This window comes from Manis javanica, chromosome 10 (assembly GCF_040802235.1).
Source record: "Manis javanica isolate MJ-LG chromosome 10, MJ_LKY, whole genome shotgun sequence".
Lineage (NCBI taxonomy): Eukaryota > Metazoa > Chordata > Mammalia > Pholidota > Manidae > Manis > Manis javanica.
The window spans coordinates 108,264,604-108,291,699 of NC_133165.1; the positions used below are offsets into that span (position 1 = coordinate 108,264,604).

General features: G+C 38.6%; 1 protein-coding gene across 30 annotated transcripts in view; it reads right to left on the reverse strand.

Annotated features, from left to right (window-relative positions):
- The window catches only part of RBFOX2 (RNA binding fox-1 homolog 2), a 294,708-nt gene that overhangs the window by 173,955 nt on the left and 93,657 nt on the right, over positions 1 to 27,096 (reverse strand). For all 30 annotated transcript variants that reach the window (XR_012121583.1, XM_073213829.1, XM_073213833.1 and 27 more), the window contains exon 2: positions 25,397 to 25,447. Coding sequence is in view for 29 of the 30 variants with exons in the window: in XM_073213829.1 (XP_073069930.1) it covers positions 25,397 to 25,447 (51 nt within the window). In the remaining variant the exon portion in view is untranslated. The remainder of the gene's footprint in view (positions 1 to 25,396; positions 25,448 to 27,096) is intronic.

A 27,096-nucleotide genomic window follows, 5' to 3' on the forward strand; every position in this document is an offset into this window, starting at 1 on the left:
AATTTGTTTTCCAATTTCAGGACTCACTTGAACCTCAAACATCAGGCCTAGTGTTGCCTCTACAGCTCTGTGTTCCCTCTTCAACCATAATCTGTATTTATCACCTTAATTACAAACTTTAAGCTGCTCCGAGTAAGTAAGTAGCACAGCACTCAGTATCCTATTCCTCCTAAAAAGCCTATCGTGGAATCAAAAAAACTTAAGGTAGACTTTAGGAAGAATTGTGATGGAATCTTGTAATGGAATGCTAGGGAGCCATGAAAAATAATTCTGTAGAAATCACTAATGGCACAAAAAGATGTTTATAGTAAAGTAGGGAGAAGACGAAGTACACTACAAACGTTTACACAATGTGATGACATTTTGTAAGCAATTTAAAAATGTGTACAGATGCAAATAAAGCTGTGTAGAAACAAGATTAGACTGATAAACAAGAAGTTAAGAAAACCTTAAATATAATGAGGCAATTTTTATCTCATTCTTTTGATCTGCTGTATTTTCTTAATTTTCTTTGATGAATGTATATTACTTCTAAGAAAAAGATTTTAAGAACGTGAAAAAAAAACAACTTAAGTTATGCCATGCCTCTCAGCTTTCTTGGCAGACACTACAGCCTGGCTCGGGAGTCAGGAAGGCCAGGACCCCAATCCCGGCCCCACCACCCACTCCATGTGTGATGTGGCAGTCACTGAGGCTTGTTAGGCATGGTGCTCTCCTCTGGAAAATGAAGATGAACGTCCAAGCAGAGCACTTGGTATGTCATGATCTTCAGTGAGCCTCTGTGTCCCTACTCTCTGGTAGTGGTTCTCAGCTTGTGTGGGCAATAGATCAGCAGGAGAGACTGCTGAAACAGAGCTGGGCCCCATCTACAGAGTTCCTGATTCAGTACGTTGGGGGCAGGGCAAGACTGTACATCTGCATAAGCTCCCAGGAGATGCTGTGGGTCTGGAAACTACACTTGGAGGACTACTACTCTAGGTAATAAGAACAGTCTTCTTAGAATATGCCACACAGGTATTAGGCGCTCTTTCAGAACAGTGATATTTCAGGAATATCTGCTCACTGGATAATGAATTAAATTCAAGCCTAATACTGCACATTCACCCAAAAGCCAGACTTTACAACATGAAATAGATAATTCACTCTAAGACTTTCAGAGAACTTAGAGCAGAAGCAAGTAACAATTATTAGGACTGCATTTAGAGTATCTGACTTCATCATGGGACAAAATGTCTGAGAATATGGACCCGGATCAAACAAAATGTAAGAGACAGACACACTGTGATTCTACCGCGTGCTGCCCTGTGCCCGTCTAAGGAGAAGAGCAGGGTCCACTGTGTATCACAGAGCACTTGTTTTTTGCTCTGGGTGCCCTCTGTTGACAAAAACAGACATAGCTCCTTGCTCCATTGCTCCCTCCCTTTTCTCCTCCCACCCCAGGAGAGCCAAGAGTCCTTCCAGTGTGACTCAGATTTGAGGAAAGATTTCCAGTTATGAAATTTTCTACATAATCAGTATAGGCCTTTTTTTCTTCCAGTTTTCCTAGCCACCTTCTCTTTGCATCTGCACCTTCTCTCCCAATAGATTAACTTCCAGAATGGCAGAACAAGAAGAGGACAGCATTTATAATGGTACGTGACATTTAAATCACAACTGTTTCACTTCAGAAATGGCTAGCATTAGCACAGTAGGACTAAACTGCTTTTGTAAATAGTCTCCAATACAATATGAAACTGTTCTTTAAAAAAACCTAACTGGTTAAGTTCTTAGAGCTTCCATAGATGAAGATCTTTTACTAGCACCATTCCAGACAACAGAATGTGACAGTCTTAGAGCTGGTGAAAATCTCTAATACTATCGTCTCCACTTTCTCATTTACATGAGGAAACTGAAGAACCCAAAGAGGTGAAGTGACATATACAAAGTCACAAAATTAGTGATAAAGCAAAGTTTCCTGACTCCCTCATGACTCATGGTCCTTCCGCTACACAAAACAGTCTTTATTTAGAATTTTTTTAGTCATTACTAAGACTAGGATAACTGCATTTTAACCACTTCATAAAGGGAAAAGAAACTAGTAAACATGTAACAATTCCTAAGAGAAAAAGAAAACAAAAATCCTATCTTCTTCTACTGTGAAAATTAAGCCTTTCCTAATACCGATACTATCTTAATAGCAATCATTCTTAAATTAAAATATTCTTCACAGGGTCAAAAACTGCACTATCAATAAGCAATGTATAAATCAAGAGTCAGTAAACTATGGTCCACAGGCCAAATCCACACTGCTGCCTGTTTCTGTACAATCCATATTCAGATCATGAGCTAAGACGGTTTTGAAAATTTTTAATGGTTGAAAAGAAATCAAAAGCATATTTCATGATATCTGAAAATTATGTAAAATTCAAATTTCAGAGCCCACAAATCAGGTTTTATGAGAACACAGCCACACCCATTCGTTTACACATTATCTATAGCCGCTTACATGCAAAAGCAGCACAGTTGGGTAGCTGCAACAGAGACTGTATGGCCCAAAAAAACCCCAAAATATTTGCTCTCTGACCCTTTACAGAAAATATTTACACATCCCTGCTCTAGACTGTTGATAAATGTGATGTATGTACCTTTGCAGTGCTGGGTCATCAGTCCTATGGAGGCCCAAGCCCCAGTGATGAGCTCCCCATACCATTTAGCAGGAGTACTGGACAGGGCGGGTGGCCAACCTCTACTGCCTGACAACCTGTTCTCTCTTCCAGAGAAGCCAAGGGCACTGAGCTAGGCTCTGGCATGTTTTCTAGTTAATATTTATCAGCAATTCTACAAAAACACATCCATTTTACAAATGAGGCCCCAAGTCTCAGAGAGGTTAAATATGAGGCCCAAACTAGAATTTGAATCCAGATCTGCTTGACGCCATGATTCGTTGATCACTGCCCTGGCGTCAGATCAGTCAGAGGGAAGCCCCGCCAACAGCAGCTACAAAATCAAAGCATAAAGGCTTATACCTAGGTGTTCGGCCCACTGGTTCTGGCAGTGGAGACAGGTATAGCAGCCGGGAAGCAGGTAACAGCTCTTTCCTCCCCCCAGGCACCAGAACTGCTCCCCTGCAACTCCCGACATTGGTCCAGGGGCTGAACAGCACCAGAGACTAAGCTTCTGGGCACTAAAGGTTGCCAGATACAAATACGAAATGTCAAAGAAACCTGGTTCAACCCAAAATACCACAAACAGCAGAAAAAGGGTCAAGTGCAGTTGAGTTCATCAATCTTCCTGAAAGAGATTTCAAAATAAAATCATAAACATGCTCATGGAGGTACAGAAAAATATTCAAGAACTCAGGAATGAATTCAGGAACAGAAATCCAATCATTACGGAATACAATGGAAGGCTTTAAAAGCAGGTTAGATACATTGGAAGAGATGATAAATGAAATAGAAATTAAAGAGGAATACAAAGAAGCTGAAGCACAGAGAGAAAAAAGGATCTCTAGGAATGAAAGAATATTGACAGAACTGTGTGACCAACCCAAACACAACAATATTCACATTATAGGGGTACCAGAAGAAGAAAACAGAGAAAAACACAGAGAAAGTGTCCTTGAGGAGGTAACTGCTGAAAACTTTCCCAAACTAGAGGAGATAGTCTCTCACGCCATCGAGGTGCACAGATCTCCCAACACAAGAGACCCAAGGAAGAAAACAGCAAGACATATAATAATTAAAATAGCAAGGATCAAGGATAAAGAAAGACTATTAAAAGCACCCAGAGAGAGAAATAAGATCACATACAAAGGAAAACCCAGCAGGCTATCATCAGACTTCTCAGCAGAAACCTTACAGGCCAGAAGGGAGTGGCATGATATATTTAATGCAATGAAGCAGAAGGGCCTCGAACAAAGGATATTCTACCCAGCAAAATTATAATTTAAATTTGAAGAAGGGATTAAACAATTTCAGATAAGCAAAAGCTAAGAGAATTTACCTCCCAAAAACCATCTCTACAGTATATTTGAGAGGGACTGCTATAGATGGAAGTGTTCTTAAGGCTAAATAGCTGTCACCAGAGGTAATAAAATGACAGTAAAGAAAGTAGAACAATTAACTACTAAGCAAATACAAAATTAAATCAACTACCCCCAAAGTCAGTCAAGGGATAGACAAAGAGTACAGAATATGATACCTAATAAATAAAGAATGGAGGATGAAGAAAAAGGAGGAGAGAAAAAAGAAGAAAAACCTTTAGATTGTGTTTGTAATAGCATACTAAGTGAGTTAAGTTAGACTCTTAGATAGTAAGGAAGTTACCCTTGAACCTTTGGTAACCAAGAATCTAAAGCCTGCAATGGCAATAATTACATACCTATTGATAATCACCCTAAATGTAAATGGTCTGAATGCACCAATCAAAAGATATAGAGTCACTGAATGGATAAAAAAACAAGACCTGTCTATATGCTACCTACAAGAGACTCACTTCAAATCCAAAGACATACACAGACTAAAAGTGAAGGCATGGAAAAAGATATTTCATGCAACTAATAGGGAGAAAAAAGCAGGAGTTGCGGTACTTGTATCAGACAAAATAGACACCAAAAGAAAGAAAGTCACAAGAGACAAAGAAGGACATCACATAATGATAAAGGAATCAATCCAACAACAGGATATAACCATTATAAATATCTATGCACCCAACATAGGATCACCTACATATGTGAAACAAATACTATCAGAATTACAATGGGAAATAGAATACAATGCATTCATTCTAGGAGACTTCAACATTCCACTCACTCCAAAGGACAGATCAACCAGACAGAAAATAAGGAGACAGAGGAATTGAAGAACACATTAGAACAGATGGACCTAACGGACATCTACAGAACACTACACCCAAAAGCAGCAGAATACACATTCTTCTCAAGTGCACATGGAACATTTTCAACAATAGACCATACACTAGGTGACAAAAAGAAGCTCAGTAAATTAAAAAAGACTGAAATTGTGACAACCAGTTTCGGAGATCACAAAGGTACAAAACTAGAAATAAATTATGCAAAGAAAACGAAAAATCACACAAACACATGGAGGCTTAACAACACGCTCCTAAATAATCAATGGATCAATAATGAAATAAAAACAGAGATCATGCAATATATGCAGACAAATGAAAGCAGTAATTCAACACTGCAAAATCTGTGGGACGAAGCAAAGGCCGTGCTAAGAGGGAAATATATTACAGTACAGGCCTACCTAAGAAAAGAACAATCCCATATGAACAGTCTAAAATCACAATTAACGAAACTAGAAAAAAGAGGAACAAATGAGGCCCAAAGTTAGTAGAAAGGACATAATAAGGATTAGAGCAGAAATAAATAAAATCGAGAAGAATAAAACAACAGAAAGAATCAATGAAAGCAAGAGCTTGTTCTTCAAGAAAATAAACAAAATAGATAAACCCCAGGCCAGACTTATCAAGAAAAAAAGAGTCTACACACATAAACAGAATCAGAAATGAGAAAGGAAAAATCACTACGGACACCACAGAAATACAAAGAATTATGAGAGAATACTATGAAAAATTATATGATAAACTAGATAACTTAGAAGAAATGGATAACTTTCTAGAAAAATACAACCTTCCAAGGCTGACCCAGAAAGAAACGGAAAATCTAAACAGACCAATTACCAGCAAGGAAATTGAAGTGGTAATCAAAAAACTACCTAAGAACAAAACCTGTGGACCACATGGTTTCACTGCTGGATTTTATCAAACATTTAGTGAAGACCTAATACCCATCCTCCTTAAAGGTTTCCGAAAAGTAAAAGAGGAAGGAATACTTCCAAACTGATTCTATGAGGCCAGGATCACTCTAATACCAAAACCAGGCAAAGACACCACAAAAAAAGAAAATTACAGACCAATATTCCTGATGAACATAGATGCAAAAATATTCAACAAAATATTAGCAAATCGAATTCAAAAATACATCTGAAAGATCATCCATCATGATCAAGAAGGATTTATTTCAGGGATGCAAGGATGGTACAACATTAGAAAATCCATCAATATCATCCACCACATCAACAAAAAGAAGGACAAAACCCACATGATCATCTCCATAGATGCCGAAAAAGCATTAGACAAAATTCACCATCCATTCATGATAAAAAACTCTCAACAAAATGGGTATAGAGGGCAAATACCTCAACATAATAAAGACAATATATGACAAACCCACAGCCAACATCATACATAACAGCAAGAAGCTGAAAGCCTTTCCTTTAAGATTACGAACAAGACAAGGATGCCCACTCTCCCCACTTTTATTCAACATAGTTCTGGAGGTCCTTGCCACAGCAATCAAACACAAAGAAATAAAAGGCATCAAGATTGATACAGAAGAAGTTAAACTGTCACTTTTTCAGATGACATGATATTGTATATAAAAAACCCTAAAGAACCCACTCCAAAACTACTAGATCTAATACCTGAATCCAACAGAGTTGCAGGATACAATATTAATGCACAGAAATCTGTTGCATTCCTATACACTAATGATGAACAGAAAGAGAAATCAGGAAAATAATTCCATTTACAATTGCATCAAAAAGAATAAAATACCTGGGAATAAACTTAACCAAGGAAGTAAAAGACCTCCACTCTGAAAACTACAAGACACTCATGAGAGAAATTAAAGAAAATATCAATAAATGGAAACACATCCCGTGCTCATGGATAGGAAGAATTAGTATTGTCAAAATGGCCATCCTGCCTAAAGCAATCTACAGATTCAATGCAATCCCTATCAAAATACTAACAGCATTCTTCAATGAACTAGATGAAATAGTTCTAAATTCATATGGAACCACAAAAGACCCAAATAGCCAAAGCAATCCTGAGAAGGAAGAATAAAGCTGGGGGGTTACGCTCCCTGACTTCAAGCTCGACTGTGAAGCCACAGTAATCAAGGCAAGTTGGTACTGGCACGAGAACAGACCAACAGACCAATGGAACAGACTAGAGCCCAGATATAAACCCAAGCATATATGGTCAATTAATATATGATAAAGGAGCCATGGATATACAATGGGGAAAAGACAGCCTCTTCAACAACTGGTGCTGGCAAAACAGGACAGCTACATGTAAGAGAATGAGACTGGATTATTGTCTAACCCCATACAAAAGTAAACTCAAAATGGATCAAAGACCTGAATGTAAGTCATGAAACCATATAACTCTCAGAAAAAAACATAGGCAAAACTCTCTTGGACATAAACATGAGCAACTTCTTCATGAACATATCTCCTTAGGCAAGGGAAACAAAAGCAAAAATGAACAAATGGGACTACATCATGCTAAAAAGCGTCTGTACAGCAAAGGACACCATTAGTAGAACAAAAAGGCACCCTACAGTATGGGAGAATATATTCATAAATGACATATCCGATAAGGGGTTGACATCCAAAATATTTAAAGAGCTCACGCACCTCAACAAACAAAAAGCAAATGAGCCAATTAAAAAATGGGCCGAGAAGCTGAACAGCCACTTCTCCAAAGAAATTCAGGTGGCCAACAAGCACATGAAAAGATGCTCCACATCACATCATCAGAGAAATGAAAATTAAAACCACAATGAGATATCACCTCACATCAGTTAGGATGGCCTCCATCCAAAAGACAAACAACAACAAATGTTGGTGAGGATGTGGGGAAAGGGGAACTCTCCTACACTGCTGGTGGGAATGTAAAATAATTCAACCATCGTGGAAAGCAGTATGGAGGCTCCTCAAAAAACTCAAAATAGAAATACCATTTGACCCAGGAATTCCACTCTTAGGAATTTACCCTAAGAATGCAGGAGCCCAGTTTGAAAGAGACATATGTACTCCTATGTTTACTGAAGCACTATAAATGGAAACAACCTAAGTATCCATCAGTAGATAATTGGATAAAGAAGATGTGGTACATATACACAATGGAATATTTCAGCCATAAGAGGAAAACAAATCCTACCATTTGCAACAACATGAATGGAGCTGGAGGATATTATGCTCAGTGAAATAAGCCAGGCGGAGAAAGACAAGTACCAAATGATACTCATTTGTGGAGTATAACAACAAAGCAAAACTGAAGGAACAAAACAGCAGCAGACTCACAGACTCCAAGAAGGGACTAGCAGTTACCAAAGGGGAGGGATGGGAGAGGCATGTGGGGAGGGATGGAGAAGGAGATAGGCACACATGGTGTGGGGTGGACCATGGGGAAGACAGTGTAGCACAAAGAAGGCAAACAGTGACTCTGTGACATCTTACTACATTGATGGACAGTGACTGCAATGGGGTATGCAGGGGGGACTTCATAATATGGGTGAATGTACTAACCACATTGTTTTTCATGTGAAACCTTCGTAAGACTGTATATCAATAATACCTTAATAAAAATTAATTAATTAAAATACTAAATAACTACACTTACAGTGAATGAACATTATGGTATAGCTTTATTAGAAGGAAGGAGAGTGTCTAGAAAACTGGTTATTTCTCATCACTAAAAGTAGGAAGCCAAAGGACAGTGTCTAAAATTGATAAATCAAGAAATAGCAGAATAAGCATGTTATTTAGACACATGGCAGTAAGTAGCAGAAGAAATAAAATGGTCTTTCCCAAAAGGAAAAAGCTTATGAACTACTTGCAGAATGAAATGATCTAAAACGCAATAGTAAGCCTGGAGCTGATGGAGCTGATGACATGGTTTGAGAAAAGTGCAGCAATACTAGATGCTGTGGCGTTTCCCAGTCCTCATCCACTAGAGGGTGTAAGGCACCACCACAGAGGACCAGGGAGAAACAATCATCTGAATAAATCTTTCATGAAGACTGAAAGTGGGGTTCTAGATAACCTAGTAGGAAGAAAACAAAACAATTTCATACCTTCTATAACTTAAAAGCAAAGCAGAAGTATTTTTAGTGAAAAAAGAATCAGTTAAGAAAATTATTATAGAACGTGAGATACAGAAGGGTGTAAAACATTTTCCTTCTGAACTAGTTATTTTAATCCACTCTCCAGGTGGAAGGGGGAGTGGGATAAAATTTCTAATTCAACACATAAATACTAGCTGGAATTGTCATTAAACACAGCAAATGATAAAGCTGTTGCCTAGACAGGCTAAGATTGCTTTTTATTAGGGGTGAGGGGGAACCAACCTAAAATTCTTTCTTCATAGCAGCCACAGTGTTGTTTTTAAAAATATAATAGACCTTGTCACTTCCCTGCTTACAACATTTCCATTAAATTGAAGATAATTTTCATCTATTCATTCAACAAATATTATTGATCTCCTACATGTCAGGCTCTGTTCTAGGTGAGGTCACAACTTGCACAGAATATTTTACTGGGAGGACAGATAATAAAGCATATGCACTGGGTAATCAGATAATGAGTATTAGAGATTTAAAGAAAATACTGGACAGTCAGGTTAGGTATGTGTGTATCTTTAGATTGGTGTGGTCAGGAAAGGTTTCTCTGACGAAACAATGGAGGATATTCAAGTTCAAGGTACTGTGAGGGATAAAGTATAACTGATCTGATTGAGAAGGAGGTGAGGTTCTGAATGAAGGCTTCTGCAGATCTTAAGGTAGAGGAGGGATCAAGCTAGATCAGTTCAAAAATGGAAAGACTGCCCAGTAAAGCAGAAAAGAACTTTAAGAGCTGCAGAAGATGGATTAGACGTAGGCAGTAAGGTCATTTAAGAAAACTTCTTTACCCATACAATGGGATATTATTCCACCAAAAAAAAAAGAATGAAGTACTGACACATAGCTACATAGAACCTTGAAAACATCATGCCATGTGAAAAAAGCTAATCATAAAAGATCAGATACTGTATGATTCCATTTATATGAAATATCCAGAATACGAAAATCCACAGAGACAGAAAGATTAGTGGTTTTTTATGGCTGGGGTGCGGGATGGGAAATAAGGAAGTGACTGCTAAAGGGTATACGGTTTCTTTAAGGTTGCACTTTTAAAGGCAATTACTTGAATTCTATTTTTCAAAACTACACATTGCAACCCAACAGTGGTTCAGGAAATGCATTTTGCTCAATCAATTGCTGGTTGCAATTAACAATTTTTTTAATGGAATGGAATAAAATGGAAAATATCACATGGAAAATAAAATGGAAAAATTACTTAGAATATAGTAAGGATAAGCGTGATTTGGTAAAGTTGATTCCAAGTTATACTCACACATAATATGTGTGTATGCTGGGTCCTGATGTAAATGTATTGCTTACTAGGAGTTCTGTCTTTTTTTAAGCTTGAAAGCACTGAGCTATAACTTGAACTAGAACTTGAACTTGAACATCCTCCATTCAAACTCACTCCAAGGTAAAAAAAAGTAGCCATCATTTCTTGCCACCAAATCAAATAAGCATGATGGAAAATGCATTTGCTATTGTCCATGGCTCCCAATCAAAATAACTAAAAACCCTGGGAGTGCATCTGTTTAAAACTGGAGCAAAATAAAGTCTATTCCCAGGGATAAAAGGGCAAACTATTTAGAAAAAGGGAAATTTCTCTTAATTCTGGAAAAGAAAGAACAATTTTGAAAAAAAAATTCCTTTAGGTCATTTTTAACTTATATTCTAAATGAAAAGTAAAGTTGCCACCCCAACTTTAAATCTCCAATAATCTAAGTCACATCTGTCACCTTAAACATCTCTTCTGATATTCCCACTTTTTTTCTGTGAATCACCTGAACATGTCCATATAATGGTTTTTCAATAGCATTTTAGAAATCAAAGGAAAAATATCTTTAAGGAGTCACTGACTAGCATTTACAAAATCAGATAAAGAGCCTGACACAACAACATCAACTTTTTCTTATAATTAAAATACAGAAAGATAAACTTTGGGCTGTAAGCTATTTTAACAAACAACATAGGAAGAAAACTTGCCAGAAATAAGTTATTCATGAGACCTCCAGGTCACATGGACTTTTTGTGCTGCAACATTCTCCAAAGATTCCACAATATCTTGTCACACTAACAAGAGAACATTCCCATTCAAAGAAAAAAACTAACAAAAAAACACAAAAGAAAAATACAAGATATAGATGCTGAAAGTAGAGGGTTCAAGTCTAATTCTGCCCCTTACTATCTATGTGAGAAATTCATTTAAAAAGCTCTGCTTTCATTTTCTGAAAACAGGGGTAAGAAAGCCCACCCTACCTAGCAGAGCTACTGTGAAGATCAAAACTGAATATACATGAAGCAAACATTATAAACTGTAAAGTACTTTACAAACATTAGTTTTTATAATGTACTAATATTCTCAGTTCCACGGCGGACTCAGCACCTCAATCCAACCAACAGTCGGTGCTATCTCTAATCTCAAATGTGAATGGCAATGTTTCACCGCCACACACAGGTCAAGTATTAGGCAACAGGCAATGCCATAATCCCAAATCCTGATTATATCAGTTAAGAAGACATTCATCTGTCTTTAATTATAGCTAGGATGACCACATATCCCATTCATCGTGGTTTGCCTGGGACTATTACAACATTAGCATCCCCTTTCACCATCAAAAATGCCTTAACCTGAATGATAAATTATGTCATCATCCTTGTTATAGCAGACATAAAGTCGTGGTACTAAGAAGTGGCAAGGGGCTGGTCTTAGGACTCCCACTGCACTTTCCAAGAACCCCCTGAAGGCCATCCCAAATAAAAAAAGAATATTTGTAAAAACAGGTAAGTTTGGCAATTCAAGATGGTGGCATGAGAGGTGAGAGAGAGCTCCTCCCAAAACAACATATATCACGAAAATATAGTTAATACAACTAATCCTAAGAGAGCAACAGGAAAGAAGGCTGCACAGGACTGCATACACCTGGAGAACACAGCAGACCTCATAAAACAGGGTACATACCAAAGCCTTGATCCAGCGGAACCAAAGCCCTTCCCCAACCCCAGCTGACTGGCAGGAGGAAGAGAAATAGAGAGGGAAGGGGGTGGAAGCCTAGGACTGCTGAACACCCAGTCCTGGAGATCTGCTCTGGGAGCAGGAACCTACATTGCAAAGTGCTCTAGAGATTAGTAGGGCTGGAAAGCTAAGACAGGCGGAATACTTGGAAAGCCTGAGATTCCAGCCATCTGTGGAGGACAGGGATCCACATCCAGCTGCTCTGGGACAAAGGAAAGACTGGCAGTCTAAGAGGCTTCCTAGTAGTGAGAGACCTGCAGAAGGGGCGGGGTTTACACAGAGCTTGCTGCGCAGAAGGAATAGTTGGACAAGGTTGTCTGGGTGCACTCTGCCCAGCACGTTGAGAATCTTCAGGAGCTTTGGGCGCTCCATCCCCCTGGCTGGCTACTCAGCTCCAAGACCCCCCACAGTGATACACACCCTGCTGCACTTTCCTCCTGGTCTGCCGGCAAGGGCTCGAAAACCGACAGTCCCTGCCCTGGCGTCAGGCCAGCCAGAGGGAGAGAACACCTGAGGCAGCTACAGACGCAAAGTGCAGAGGCTTACACCTGTGTGTTTGGCCCACTGATTCTGACAGTGGTGAGAGACACTGCAGTGCAGAATCAGGAAACAGCTCTTTCCTCCCCCCAAGCAACAGCACCGCTCCCCTGCGACCCTCAACACCCCCGACATCAATCCAGGGGCTGAGTAGCTCCACAGACTAGAGCTTCTGGGCACTAGAAGGTGTCACATACAAATATGAAATGTCAAAGGAACCTGGATCAAACAAAAATCTTGCAAACATGAGAAAAAGGGTCACATGAACCTGAACTCACCAATCTTCCTGAAAGAGAATTCAAAATAAAAATCATTAACATGCTCATGGAGGTAGAGAAAAATATTGAAGAACTTAGGGACGAGTTTAGAACAGAGATTCAATCATTAAGAAATTCCGTATCTGAAATGAAACATATAATGGAGGAATTTAAAAGCATATTAGAAGTAGTAGAAGAGATGGCAAATGAAATAGAAGTTAGAGAAGAGGAATACAAAGAAACTGAGTTACAGAAAGAAAAAGCATCTCTAGGAATAAAAGAATATTGACCAATCCAAAAGGAACAATATTCGCATTATAGGAGTACCAGAAGAAGAAGACAGAAAAAAAAGGGATAGAAAGTATCTTTGAGGAGGTAACTGCTGAAAACTACCCCAATCTGGGAAGGAGATATTCTCTCAGACCATGGAGGTGCACAGATCTCCAAAACAAGGGACCCAAGGAAGACACCAAGACATATAATAATTAAAATGGCAAAGATCAAGGATAAGGACAGACTTTTAAAACCAGCTAGAGAGAGAAATAAGATCACCTGCAAAGGAAAACCCATCAGGCTATCATTAGACTTCTCAACAGAAACCTTACAGGCCAGAAGAGAATGGCATGATATATTTAATGCAATGAAGCAGAAGGACCTTGAGCCAAGAATACTCTACCAGCAAGACTATCATTAAAATTTGAAGGAGGGATTAAACAGTTTTCATATAAGCAAAAGCTGAGAGAATTTACCTCCCACAAACCACATCTACAGTGCACGTTGGAGAGACTGCTATAGATGGAAGTATTCCGAAGGCTAAATAGCTGTCACCAGTAGAAATAAAACCGCAGCAAAGTAAAACAATTTAATTACTAAGCAAGTATAAAATCAAATCAACTACCCCCAAAGTCAGTCAATGGATAGACAAAGAGTACAGAATATGATACCGAATAAATAAAGAATGGAGGACGAAGAAAAAGGAGAAAAAAGAAGAACCTTTAGGTTGTGTTTGTAATAGCATACTAAGTGAGTTAGACTGTCAGATAGTAAGGGAATTACCCTTGAAACTTTGGAAACCACAAATCTAAAACCTGAAATGGCAGTACTTACATACCTATCGATAATCACCCTAAATGTAAATGGTCTGAATGCACCAATCGAAAGACATAGAGTCACAGAATGGATAAAAAAACAAGACCCATCTATATGCTACCGACAGGAGGCTCACTTCAAATCCAAAGACATACACAGACTAAAAGTGAAGGCATGGAAAAAGATATTTCATGCAACTAATAGGGAGAAAAAAGCAGGAGTTGCAGTACTAGTATCAGACAAAGTAGACTTCAAAACAAAGAAAGTAACAAGAGACAAAGAAGGACATTACATAATGATAAAGGGATCAGTCCAACAAGAGGATATAACTATTATAAAGATCTGTGCACCCAACATAGGATCACCTATATGTGTAAAACAAATACTAACAGAATTAAAGAGGGAAACAGAATGCAATGCATTCTTTTAGGAGACTTTACACACCATCATTCCAAAGGACAGATCAACCAGACAAAAAATAAGTAGGGAGACAGAGTCACTGAACAATGTATTAGAACAGATGGACCTCAGAGACATCTATAGAACACACTATCCAAAAAGAACAGGACTCACATTCTTCTCAAGTGCACACAGAACATTTCAACAATAGATCATGTAGTAGGCCACAAAAAAAGCATCAGTAAATTAAGAAAGATTAGAAATTCTACCAACCAGCTTCTCAGATGACAAAGGTATGAAACTAGAAATAAATTATGCAAAGAAAATGAAAAATCACACAAACACATGGAGGCTTAACAACACGCTCCTAAATAATCAATGGATCAATAATGAAATAAAAACAGAGATCATGCAATATATGCAGACAAATGAAAGCAGTAATTCAACACTGCAAAATCTGTGGGACGAAGCAAAGGCCGTGCTAAGAGGGAAATATATTACACTACAGGCCTACCTAAGAAAAGAACAATCCCATATGAACAGTCTAAAATCACAATTAACGAAACTAGAAAAAAGAGGAACAAATGAGGCCCAAAGTCAGTAGAAAGGACATAATAAGGATTAGAGCAGAAATAAATAAAATCGAGAAGAATAAAACAACAGAAAGAATCAATGAAAGCAAGAGCTTGTTCTTCAAGAAAATAAACAAAATAGATAAACCCCAGGCCAGACTTATCAAGAAAAAAAGAGTCTACACACATAAACAGAATCAGAAATGAGAAAGGAAAAATCACTACGGACACCACAGAAATACAAAGAATTATGAGAGAATACTATGAAAAATTATATGATAAACTAGATAACTTAGAAGAAATGGATAACTTTCTAGAAAAATACAACCTTCCAAGGCTGACCCAGAAAGAAACGGAAAATCTAAACAGACCAATTACCAGCAAGGAAATTGAAGTGGTAATCAAAAAACTACCTAAGAACAAAACCTGTGGACCACATGGTTTCACTGCTGGATTTTATCAAACATTTAGTGAAGACCTAATACCCATCCTCCTTAAAGGTTTCCGAAAAGTAAAAGAGGAAGGAATACTTCCAAACTGATTCTATGAGGCCAGGATCACTCTAATACCAAAACCAGGCAAAGACACCACAAAAAAAGAAAATTACAGACCAATATTCCTGATGAACATAGATGCAAAAATATTCAACAAAATATTAGCAAATCGAATTCAAAAATACATCTGAAAGATCATCCATCATGATCAAGAAGGATTTATTTCAGGGATGCAAAGATGGTACAACATTAGAAAATCCATCAATATCATCCACCACATCAACAAAAAGGACAAAACCCACATGATCATCTCCATAGATGCCGAAAAAGCATTAGACAAAATTCACCATCCATTCATGATAAAAAAACTCTCAACAAAATGGGTATAGAGGGCAAATACCTCAACATAATAAAGACAATATATGACAAACCCACAGCCAACATCATACATAACAGCAAGAAGCTGAAAGCCTTTCCTTTAAGATTACGAACAAGACAAGGATGCCCACTCTCCCCACTTTTATTCAACATAGTTCTGGAGGTCCTTGCCACAGCAATCAAACACAAAGAAATAAAAGGCATCAAGATTGATACAGAAGAAGTTAAACTGTCACTTTTTCAGATGACATGATATTGTATATAAAAAACCCTAAAGAACCCACTCCAAAACTACTAGATCTAATACCTGAATCCAACAGAGTTGCAGGATACAATATTAATGCACAGAAATCTGTTGCATTCCTATACACTAATGATGAACTAACAGAAAGAGAAATCAGGAAAATAATTCCATTTACAATTGCATCAAAAAGAATAAAATACCTGGGAATAAACTTAACCAAGGAAGTAAAAGACCTCTACTCTGAAAACTACAAGACACTCATGAGAGAAATTAAAGAAAATATCAATAAATGGAAACACATCCCGTGCTCATGGATAGGAAGAATTAGTATTGTCAAAATGGCCATCCTGCCTAAAGCAATCTACAGATTCAATGCAATCCCTATCAAAATACTAACAGCATTCTTCAATGAACTAGATGAAATAGTTCTAAATTCATATGGAACCACAAAAGACCCGAATAGCCAAAGCAATCCTGAGAAGGAAGAATAAAGCTGGGGGGTTATGCTCCCTGACTTCAAGCTCGACTGTGAAGCCACAGTAATCAAGGCAAGTTGGTACTGGCACGAGAACAGACCAACAGACCAATGGAACAGACTAGAGAGCCCAGATATAAACCCAAGCATATATGGTCAATTAATATATGATAAAGGAGCCATGGATATACAATGGGGAAAAGACAGCCTCTTCAACAACTGGTGCTGGCAAAACAGGACAGCTACATGTAAGAGAATGAAACTGGATTATTGTCTAAACCCATACAAAAGTAAACTCAAAATGCATCAAAGACCTGAATGTAAATCATGAAGCCATAAAACTCTTAGAAGAAAACATAGGCAAAACCCTCTTCAACATAAACATGAGCAACTTTTTCCTGAATGCATCTCCTTGGGCAAGGGAATCAAAATAAAAAATGAACAAATGGGACTATATCATGCTAAAAAGCTTCTGTACAGCAAAGGACACCATCAGCAGAACAAAAAGGCATCCTACAGTATGGGAGAATGTATTTGTAAATGACATACAACAAGGGGTTAACGTATCTCACATGCCTCGACACCCAAAAAGCAAATAATCCTGTTAAATGGGCAGAGGATATGAACAGACACTTCTTTGAAGAATAAATCCAGATGGCCAACAGGCACATGAAAAGATGCTCCACATCAGTAACCATCAGGGAAATGCAAATTAAAACCACAATGAGATATCACCTCACACCAGTAAGGATGGCCAACATAGAAAAGACTAGGAACAGCAAATGCTGGTGAGAATGCGGAGAAAGGGGAACCCTCCTACACTGCTGGTGGGAATGTAAAATAGTTCAACCATCATGGGAAGCAGTATGAAGGTTCCTCAAAAAATTAAAAATAGAAATACTATTTGACCCAGGAATCCCACTCCTTGGGATTTACCCAAAGAATACAACTTCTCAGATTCAAAAACATATGCACCCCTATGTTTATCACAGCACTTTTTACAATAGCCAAGATATGGAAGCAAACTAAGTGTCCATCAGTAGATGAATGGATAAAGAAGATGTGGTACATATACACAATGGTATATTATTCAGCCATAAGAAGAAACAAATCCTACCATTTGCAACAACATGGATGGACCTGGAGGGCATTACGCTCAGTGAAATAAGCCAGGTGGAGAAAGACAAGTGCCAAATGATTTCCCTCATTTGTGGAGTATAACAGCAAAGCAAAACTGAAGGAACAAAATAGCAGCAGACTCATAGACTCCAAGAATTAACTAGCGGTCACCAAAGGGGAGGGGTGTGGGAGGGCAGATGTGGAGGGAGGGAGAAGGGGATTGAGGGGTATTATGTTTAGCACACATGGTGTGGGGGATCACGGGGAGAACAGTGTAGCACAGAGTAGGCAAATAGTGAATCTGTGGCATCTTACTACACTGATGGACAATGACTGCATTGGGATATGGGTGGGGACTTGATAATATGGGTAAATGTAGAAACCACATTGTTTTTTCATGTGAAACCTTCATAACAGTGCATATCAATAATACCTTAATAAAAAAATTTTTTTAAAAAAGAAGAAATTCAGATGACCAACAGACATATGAAAAGATGCTCCACATCACTAATCATCAGAGAAATGCAAATTAAAACCACAACAAGATACCACCTCACATCAGTTAGGATGGTCAACATAGAAAAGACTAGGAATAACAAATGCTGCCAAGGATGCGGAGACAGGGGAACCCCCCTACACTGCTGGTGGGAATTTAAAATAGTTCAACCATTGTAGAAAGCAGTATGAAGGTTCCTCAAAAAACTCAAAATAGAAATACCACTTGACCCAGGAATTCCACTCTTAGGAATGTACCCTAAGAATGCAGGAGCCCAGTTTGAAAAAGAAATATGGGAGGGAGCCAAGATGGCGGCATGAGTAGAGCAGCAGAAATCTCCTCCCAAAACCACATATATCTATGAAAATATAACAAAGACAACTCTTCCTAAAATAGAGACCAGAGGACACAGGACAACATCCAGACCACATCCACACCTACGAGAACCCAGCGCCTCACGAAGGGGGTAAGATACGAGCTCCGGCCCGGCGGGACCTGGGCGCCCCTCCCCCCGGCTCCCAGCAGGAGGAGAGGAGTCAGCAGGGAGGGAGAGGGAGCCCAGGACTGCTGAACACCCAGCCCCAGCCATCCGGACCAGAGCGCAGACACAGTGCATGCGCGGGGCCCTGGATACTAGGGAGACAGGGCGGCGGGACCGGTGAGCGGGCGCCTGAGGCTGACGCCGGAGAACAAAGAAACGGAAGCAGCCTTTTTTTTTTTTTTTTTTTTTTGGCGAGTGCTTTTTGGAAGTCTTAAAGGGACAGGGACCCCAATACTAGGGAAACAGGGAAGCAAGACCGGTGAGCGGGTGCCTGAGACCGGCACCTGAGGACAAAGAAAATTGTGCGTTTTTCTTTTTTTTTTTTTTAATTAATTAATTATTTATTTATTTTTGTTGTTGTTATTGCTGTTGCTGTTATTGTTTTGGTTTGGAGAGTGCTTTTTGGAAGTCTTAAAGGGGCAGGGCAGGACACTTCGTCCAGAGGCAGGGAATCTGGGGATCTCTGGGCACTCTAACCCCCTGGGCAGCAGGGAGCACAGAGGCCCCTTACGGAGATAAATAGCCTCCCAGCCGCTCCCCCTCCAACGGGGCAAAGGAAAAAACTGAAGGAACAAAACAGCAGCGGAATTACAGAACCCAAAAATGGACTAACAGGTACCAAAGGGAAAGGGACTGGGGAGGATGGGTGGGTAGGGAAGGATAAGTTGGGGGGAAGAAGAAAGGGGGTATTAAGATTAGTATGCATAGGGGGGAAAGGGAGAAAGGGGAGGGCTGTACAACACGAGAAGACAAGTAGTGATTCTACAACATTTTGCTATGCTGATGGACAGTGACTGTAAAGTGGTTTATAGGGGGGACCTGGTATAGGGGAGAGCCTAGTAAACATTATATTCTTCATGTAAGTGTAGATTAAAGATTGAAAAAAAAAAAAGAAAGAAGAAAAGGGGGATTACTCCTTGATAGGATAAAACTAACTGTAAATCAATGATTAATGTATGCTTTAAATATCCTTAATTTTGATCACTTAAAGGGTGTCAGATGATCGGCTATGGAGGTACACTTTTCTGATAGTATTCTTTTCTCTTAAAAAAAAAAAAAAGCAGTTCCTGTGTGGTGACCTCCAATGAGTTCTACACAATGGTATAAAGGGCATATCAAAGTGTGGGCAAAGGGTCTGTTTGTGTTTATACAGAGGATCAAAGCCTAATTTGGCTACCCAGAAGATGAACTAAGATACGATATGAAGAAGAACTTCCAACATCAGCACTCTCTGGAAGACTCATACCAGAAGATGATGATCAAAAAACCTCAACAAAGATCCAGGCGATGCTGCAGTTGTAGCTGCATCCATCCCACCGGTTCCTGGACTTGCTATTGGAATGAAGGAAGGAGATATCTAAGCTGGCCTGTGCTTTCAGTAAAACAACAAATTTGACTGGATCTATATATACTGTTGGAACTCAACCAAGAATTAAGAGAAGTGCAAGTTGTAGCACTCCAAAATCTTACGACTACAGACAATCTACTGTTAAAAGAACATATGGGATGTGAACAGTTCCCAGGAATGGGTTGTTTTAATTTGTCTGATTTCTCTCAGACTGTTCAAGTACAGTTGGACAATATCCATCATATCATTGACAAATTTTCACAAATGACTAGGGTGCCTAACTGGTTTTCTTGGCTTCACTGGAGATAGCTGGTAATTATAGATCTGCTTTGGTTATGTAACTGTATTCCTATTATGTTAATGTGTGTGTGCAATTTAGTTAGTAGTTTAAAACCTATACATGCTTAAGTTACTCTACAAGAAGATATGTCAAAGAAATAATCAATCCTCCCATGTTTTCTTCCGTCTGCTACCTCTATACCTTTTCTTCTTCCTTCCTAATTACAACCCTTAAATAGAATTCGTGCCTCATATCGAATTTACCAAGTATCATAATTCCTCCAAGTGGTAAAGATACCTCAAGACAAATGCTGGGCATAGAAGCCACAGGGCATAAATCTGCAAAGAAGTAAAAAGCTAACCTTTTCAAACAATATGGCTTCTCTCTCACTTACCAACTTTACATCTCCCTGTATGGCCCCGGAAGATGACTGGTTAGCCAGAGATGGGTAAGATTCCTCAAGGGAGGAACAACCTAAGACAGGCACAGTCGCAGGGGGGCCATCAGGTGAGAAAATGGGGATCAACAGTAGTGAGGCTTAGAACCTCACCCCCCGTTTTGAGAGAAATCTTCTGCATCCGTGGATGTTTTAATGTCCTTGTCTAGCTTGGATTAACACATAGTCTACAGGCACACACCTGATCATCTACAATTGCTCTCTTACAACACTAAACTATGTTTTCTACCTTTATCTTGCATCTACCTACCACTTCAGCATTTTATTAAAAATAAAAATAATAATAAAGGGAGAAATGTGGGATCCACATATAAATCAAGTATAAAAATCAAACGAATATTCATATTTGACCTGATTGTTTATAGTTCATAATGCGTGATCAAAACCGAAGTTTCTGTGATGACTGCCCTTGTACTATTTACCATGTAAGAACTTATTCACTATGTAAGAATTTGTTCACCATGTAAGAACTTGTTCGTTATGCTTCAGAAGATTGGAGAGTGACAAGAATTAGGCTTGTGATGGATTAATGATTGTGCATTGAGCATTGACTCCCCTATATAGAATTTTATTGTTGTTATCAACCATTTGATCAATAAATATGAGAGATGCCCTCTCAAAAAAAAAAAAACTGAAATAAATAAATAAATAAATAAGTATGTATGTATGTATAAAATTCAAAAAAAAAAGAAATATGTACCCCTATGTTTATCGCAGCACTATTTACAATGGCCAAGAAATGGAAGCAACCTAAGTCTCCATCAGTAAATGAATGGATAATGAAAATGTGGTACATATACACAATGGAATATTATTCAGCCATAAGAAAACAAATCCTACCACTTACAACAGCATGTATGGGGCTAGAGGGTATTATGCTCAGTGAAATAAGCCAGGCGGAGAAAGACAAGTACCAAATGATTTCACTCATCTGTGGAGCATAAGAACAAAGCAAAAACTGAAGGAACAAAACAGCAGCAGAATCACAGAACCCAAGAATGGACTAACAGTTGTCAAAGGGAAAGGGACTGGGGAGGGTGGGTGGGAAGGGAGGGATAAGGGGAATTATGATTAGCACAGATAATGTGTGTGGGGGGGTGCTACAGGGAAGGCAGTATAGCACAGAGAAGACAAGTAGTGACTCTATAGCATCTTACTATGGTGATGGACAGTGACTGTAATGGGGTAGGTGGTGGAGACTTGATAATGGGGGGCATCCAGTAACTGCAGTGTTGCTCATGTGAATGTATATTAATGATACCAAATAAAAAAAAAAACATAAGTTTGCTATGCAGACGTAACCCCCTTTTAATCAGATTGTTGCTCCTACGCCCCTCGTACATAAAATGTTTGAATCTAATGTACACAAATACTCTCTCATTTAAAAAATATTATAAACATACAAAATATTCTAGCGTTACCCAACACTTGGGAACTTGCATAAGCATATGTACATATACATATATCACAAAGAAAGAGTCAGCCTGAATCCAAACCACTACACATAGAATCATCAACCTAAAATCCTGTATGGCTTTAGATAAAACATTCAGCCTTTCTGAGCTGGTTTTTACTTCTGCAAATCTGGAACAATGTTTGTCTCCTCTATTTCCACAGAGAGACCACATTAGCAAGCACAGTGAAGCGCTTGGAGTGCTTTACAAAAGCAATGAATTGCCAACTCACAAAGCTTCTTAACTAATTGGAAAAGAAGTCTGAGATGACATGCATAAAAAAAGCAAAACTTCTATGAGGTGGTGGGTGTTTTTTCCCCTCTTTTCCTTCACAGGTTTTTAATTCAAATGTCCTGCTCAGAGCTTATGTAACAGGTTGGAGAGGGTCACTAAAACAGTGAAATGCTTGTCCGCTTCATGCTAAGGAACTTAGTTTTAACAGTCCTTAACCAGGCATCACGGATTCCTAGATCTATGGTTGAGCTTCAAGGGGTCTATGAAGCCCGTAAATGACAAAGTAATGTGAAGGAACAAGCACACATGCGGACCTCATTTTCCTTGGGTGAGTCAATAATCCACCACATAGAGGAAAATGCCATCAAGAAATAGAAGACAAATTTCAGTTCTTATTCAGCTACTAAGATGTATTTGTTACCTTGGGTAAGTCAGTCAATTTATCCCTGTGTGCCTTGGTTTCCTTATCTTTCTAAAGGTAGTACTTGCCCCATCTACTTCAAAAGGTGGTTGTGAGGATGAGATGAGAAAATAACTGCTGAAAGTGCTGTGTAAAAATCAAAAGATTTCAGTCTTATCTCTTTTAAAATCACCACAAGATGCTGATAAAAATCCTGTCTGGGGATGGCTCCTATCTATTTAGAAAAGAACAGCAAAAGGGGAAAGAAAACAAAGACACACAATTAAAATTCACCTTCACCCTGCTCCCCAGCTCCTGGATTTGCTGAACCAAACCACTCTGGGGAGATGTAAAAACCATAAGTTCAGGTTCTCCCCAGCTCGGGCTGCTCAGTGACCAGTGTTTCACACTGATAAACGCCTCCCAAATCTCAGAGCACAAAGTGAGAGTTCACAAGGTTAGGCGCATTAATTAGCAGTACTCATTTGGATTCTGTATTCATCAAATACAACAAGCAGCTATTCAATATTTGCCTATTTGCACTACTCTAAGATCTCTAATTCAAACATCCAGTCAGAAAACAAAATAAAGCCAAGAAAATAAACTAAAATAAACCTGTCACCACCATAATGTGCCTCAAAGTAAATTAGCAGCTTTAAACCATGGCAAAAGGGTCTGCAAAGGTCTACAGCAGAGACAGTATGAGTAGTGAACATGCAAGTTACAGGAGTGGGTCCTTGCTGCAAAACAAAGGAAAAATTAAGTAGTTCCAAGCAAAGAGACTACTTTCTATGCTTTAACAAATTCCTCTTAATTCCTTTTGCTTAGTTCCTTATTGATCTGTAATCCCCCCAGGAAGAACTCAGCATTACACAGTAGCCCTTCAGATTATTTTGAACTCAGTAAGTCTATTCCTATACTTTAATTAGTTTTACCTTCCTATATCTAAAATAAGCCTATATTCAAAATAAGCAATATTTTACAAATAATTCAATATCTGCCTTAGTATAAAGACTACATGTAAGACTTAGAGTGTAGAACTAGAGATTGACCATGATCCTTTACAGCTTAAGGGTACTAGGCGAAGTACAGGATGAAAGAGAAAATGTCACTCTTTGTAAAGCAGCCCATAGGATTGCAGTTCTCAGCTTCAGCTGCACAACAGAATTGCCTATAAGGATTTCTAAATATCTGTATAGCTAAACCCAACTTAGACCTACTCAATCAGAATCTCTGGGGATAAGATCTCTATTTTTCTTATATATGACCAGAATATAGAACTACTGTCAAAAGGCATAATTTCACAGCTTACAGAAGCTCTAGCTAGGGCAGACCCAAACCAGAAAGAAAGAAAAAATGAAAAAACAAAAAACAAACAAAAAAAAAAACCAGACCCAAGTCAAGCCAGAAAGAAAAGGAAGGAAAACTTTATATTCTCTTTAGATTTGATGTAAATACTGGATCTTTCACCAAAAGCTTCCAAAGAGACAATCTTCAATTGCAACAGTGATGATCCCACTGGGAGACAAGAAACACTTTTCTCTCCCTCTTTTTCTCCATACCCTACCTGGGGCTAGTCTGATACTAACACAGCACCAAAAGTGCAAGAACTGGGCAAATACTCTCAAATCTGGAAGGCCCCCAAATAGGAGACTACTCATCATGGGGCCATCCCAATTTTTACGGTCAGCATCAGGGGCTTTGAAGAGATTCAGTAAGTTCCCAGAAAGGAGAACTATGGCAACCCTTTGGCTTAGCATTCTGATGACAAATATCCCTCGGACAAGCCTAATAATCATGGCTTTTTTTTTTTTAACTCTATAAGAAATGGTAGATAAGCATTCAAAGCTACTTCTAGAAGCTACCCTTGCAAATCACCTGAAGGATATCAATATCCCCCAACAGCAAGGAGGTAAATTTCAGAGGACAGTTGTCTTGCACCACACTACTTCTCTGAGGCAGCCCTACCCATTCTTTAAAGCTGCTTCAGCCTCATCTGCTCAAGGCTTAAAACAGCACAAGGATAGGGAAGGCATTTCATACATTCCTCTAAATCACACAAAGGATGTCTCATAGGAAGCAGTTCTACTCTAACCCACAATAGGGCCTGGGCTTTTTCCAATCATCCTCCCTATCTAACAAAGAAAGGCAGCAGAAACTTCACTCTCTTAAGCAAGCCTTCCCTGATTAAAACCATAAGGTGGAATTCCCCCAGGGAGAAGAATGGAATTTTCTTGTTGCAGATTATTACAAGGACTCAAAAAATCTGTGGAGGCAGGGGCTAAGCAGCAGAGAATAAAGAGACAAGTCCAGCATTTAGAATCGTGAGGCATCAAGAAAAATCAGGTTAAAAATTTGTTATATAGCCTGGAAAAGAGAAAACAAAACCAATTATGACTGTGCTGGAGAGATTTTTTCCTCTATAATATCCACAATTTCAATAACATGATTACAGGAGTTCTAGGATGAAACCATGTATTTTATTTGTATTTCTAAATGTAAATTCATTTCTGAAACTAACCATATCACTCTCCCAAATAAATAATTTCAGGAAATGTTCTCTATGATAGCATTCTTAGAACAAACATACACACACGCACACAAAATCATCTGAGTTATAAATACAGACACCAACCTGGCTATCCCGTGCAGGGAATCCATGATAACCTGAGGTTAGAGGCTCGTTCTAAAAGAAAGAAAAGAAAAAAAATTAAACTGTAAGTCAAAAAAAATTAAGAGAATCATCAAAGGCATCGAAATTGATCAAATATAAATTCCTGCACAAGTTCCTAAGATGTTCCATTGCTATATTCCCCTCCACCTAACTACATGCATCCCAGGTCAGCCTCTACAAATGGCAAAACCCAAAAACCAAGAAAAACCAGTATTTGCTTGGGAACACCATTCATAAGCACCATTTTCCTCCTTTTACAGCTAAATCTGTTTCCTTCCCAGTCTATCTCAAACAGGGAACTACTGGGATTTAGGGCAGATCAATCCCTAACCTCACACTATGGAACTTCAGCATCCCCAGCCACTAAGACCAAAAGCCAGCAGCACTCCTGAACATTACACACTTCACACTTCCACAAGTTCCCTGGGTTGGAAAGGGTACAGTACCATCTCTAAAGAGAACCACCTCTTGATTTGGAAGTTTTAACCCCTCCCCTCTATCAATCTGCTTTCCTTTAGTTCTTTTAAACCTAGATAAAATTCTACCTTCCTCTACCTATGGACTCTATCATCCTATGGACTCAAGTGACTCCTAACATGTACATATGTTAAAATTATTTAGGTTATTTGTACAATTTAGTTCTCATATTATTTATGATTCAATAAATCTTATTTTTGTAAAAGTACATCATACTGAGTGTCATATTAAGGTGTATCATCTTCATATTAAGCCAAGATCCTTGACAGCAATAATTACAGCTAATAAAAGCTATGCAAACCCTAATTTGGTATAAGATCATACAATATGAACATTTATTTATGGTTTACTTGACCCATTCAATCATTTGGTCAATACAGATTGAATACTTAATACTTCAAAGCACTGTTAAAAAACATATAGAGCTAGAAAGATGACTAAAACAAGTCCCTTGCCTTCAAGGGAACTTTTAAATGGTAGGAAATACATGTGCACACAAAGGTGTAAATGAGAATATATGATACTTTTGTAATTTTTTCAAAGTGCTCTGCACAGCTGCCTCAAAGTCCTTCATTCTCTTCTTCCATCCATTTGTCCTTCCCTAACTACTAGCAAAATAAGTTAAGAAGAATTTTCATTAAGAGGACTTTCATATATGACAAGAGGATAAACTTTCCAACTAATGGTGTAGCTTCTTTGATTATACCCTTATCTTTGACAATCAAGAGTCCACTCTCCTTTCAAGAATACGAAAGCCAGGAGTTAACTGCATTTATTACAGAGCCCCCATGTCTTGTTCGCCATGGTTTCCTTGTAATGTAGCACAGTGTCTAACACACTGTACACAACCAACAGAATGATAAATGTAAATAAATAAATGGGGCTCAATAGTAAGAAATTACATCGGCATCCAGTCTTTTGTCTCTGCCTTTTATGTAAACTTTGAAATCAGGACTATAACAAAAAGAACAAGATTCCTGAAATCCCCAAATGCCTTGCTTGTTCTGAATTCTATAAATTTACTTCAGTACCATTGCCTACAGATTGTAATGATAATGATGAGCGGAGGGGAGAAGGAGAGAAAGCAGCAAAGGAAAGGAGATAATAGAGCATAGATATTAAATAGGAAACTCATACTTTCAACCCAGGTTTGCCAGACTCCAAAGCCCCTGTTCTTTCCATTT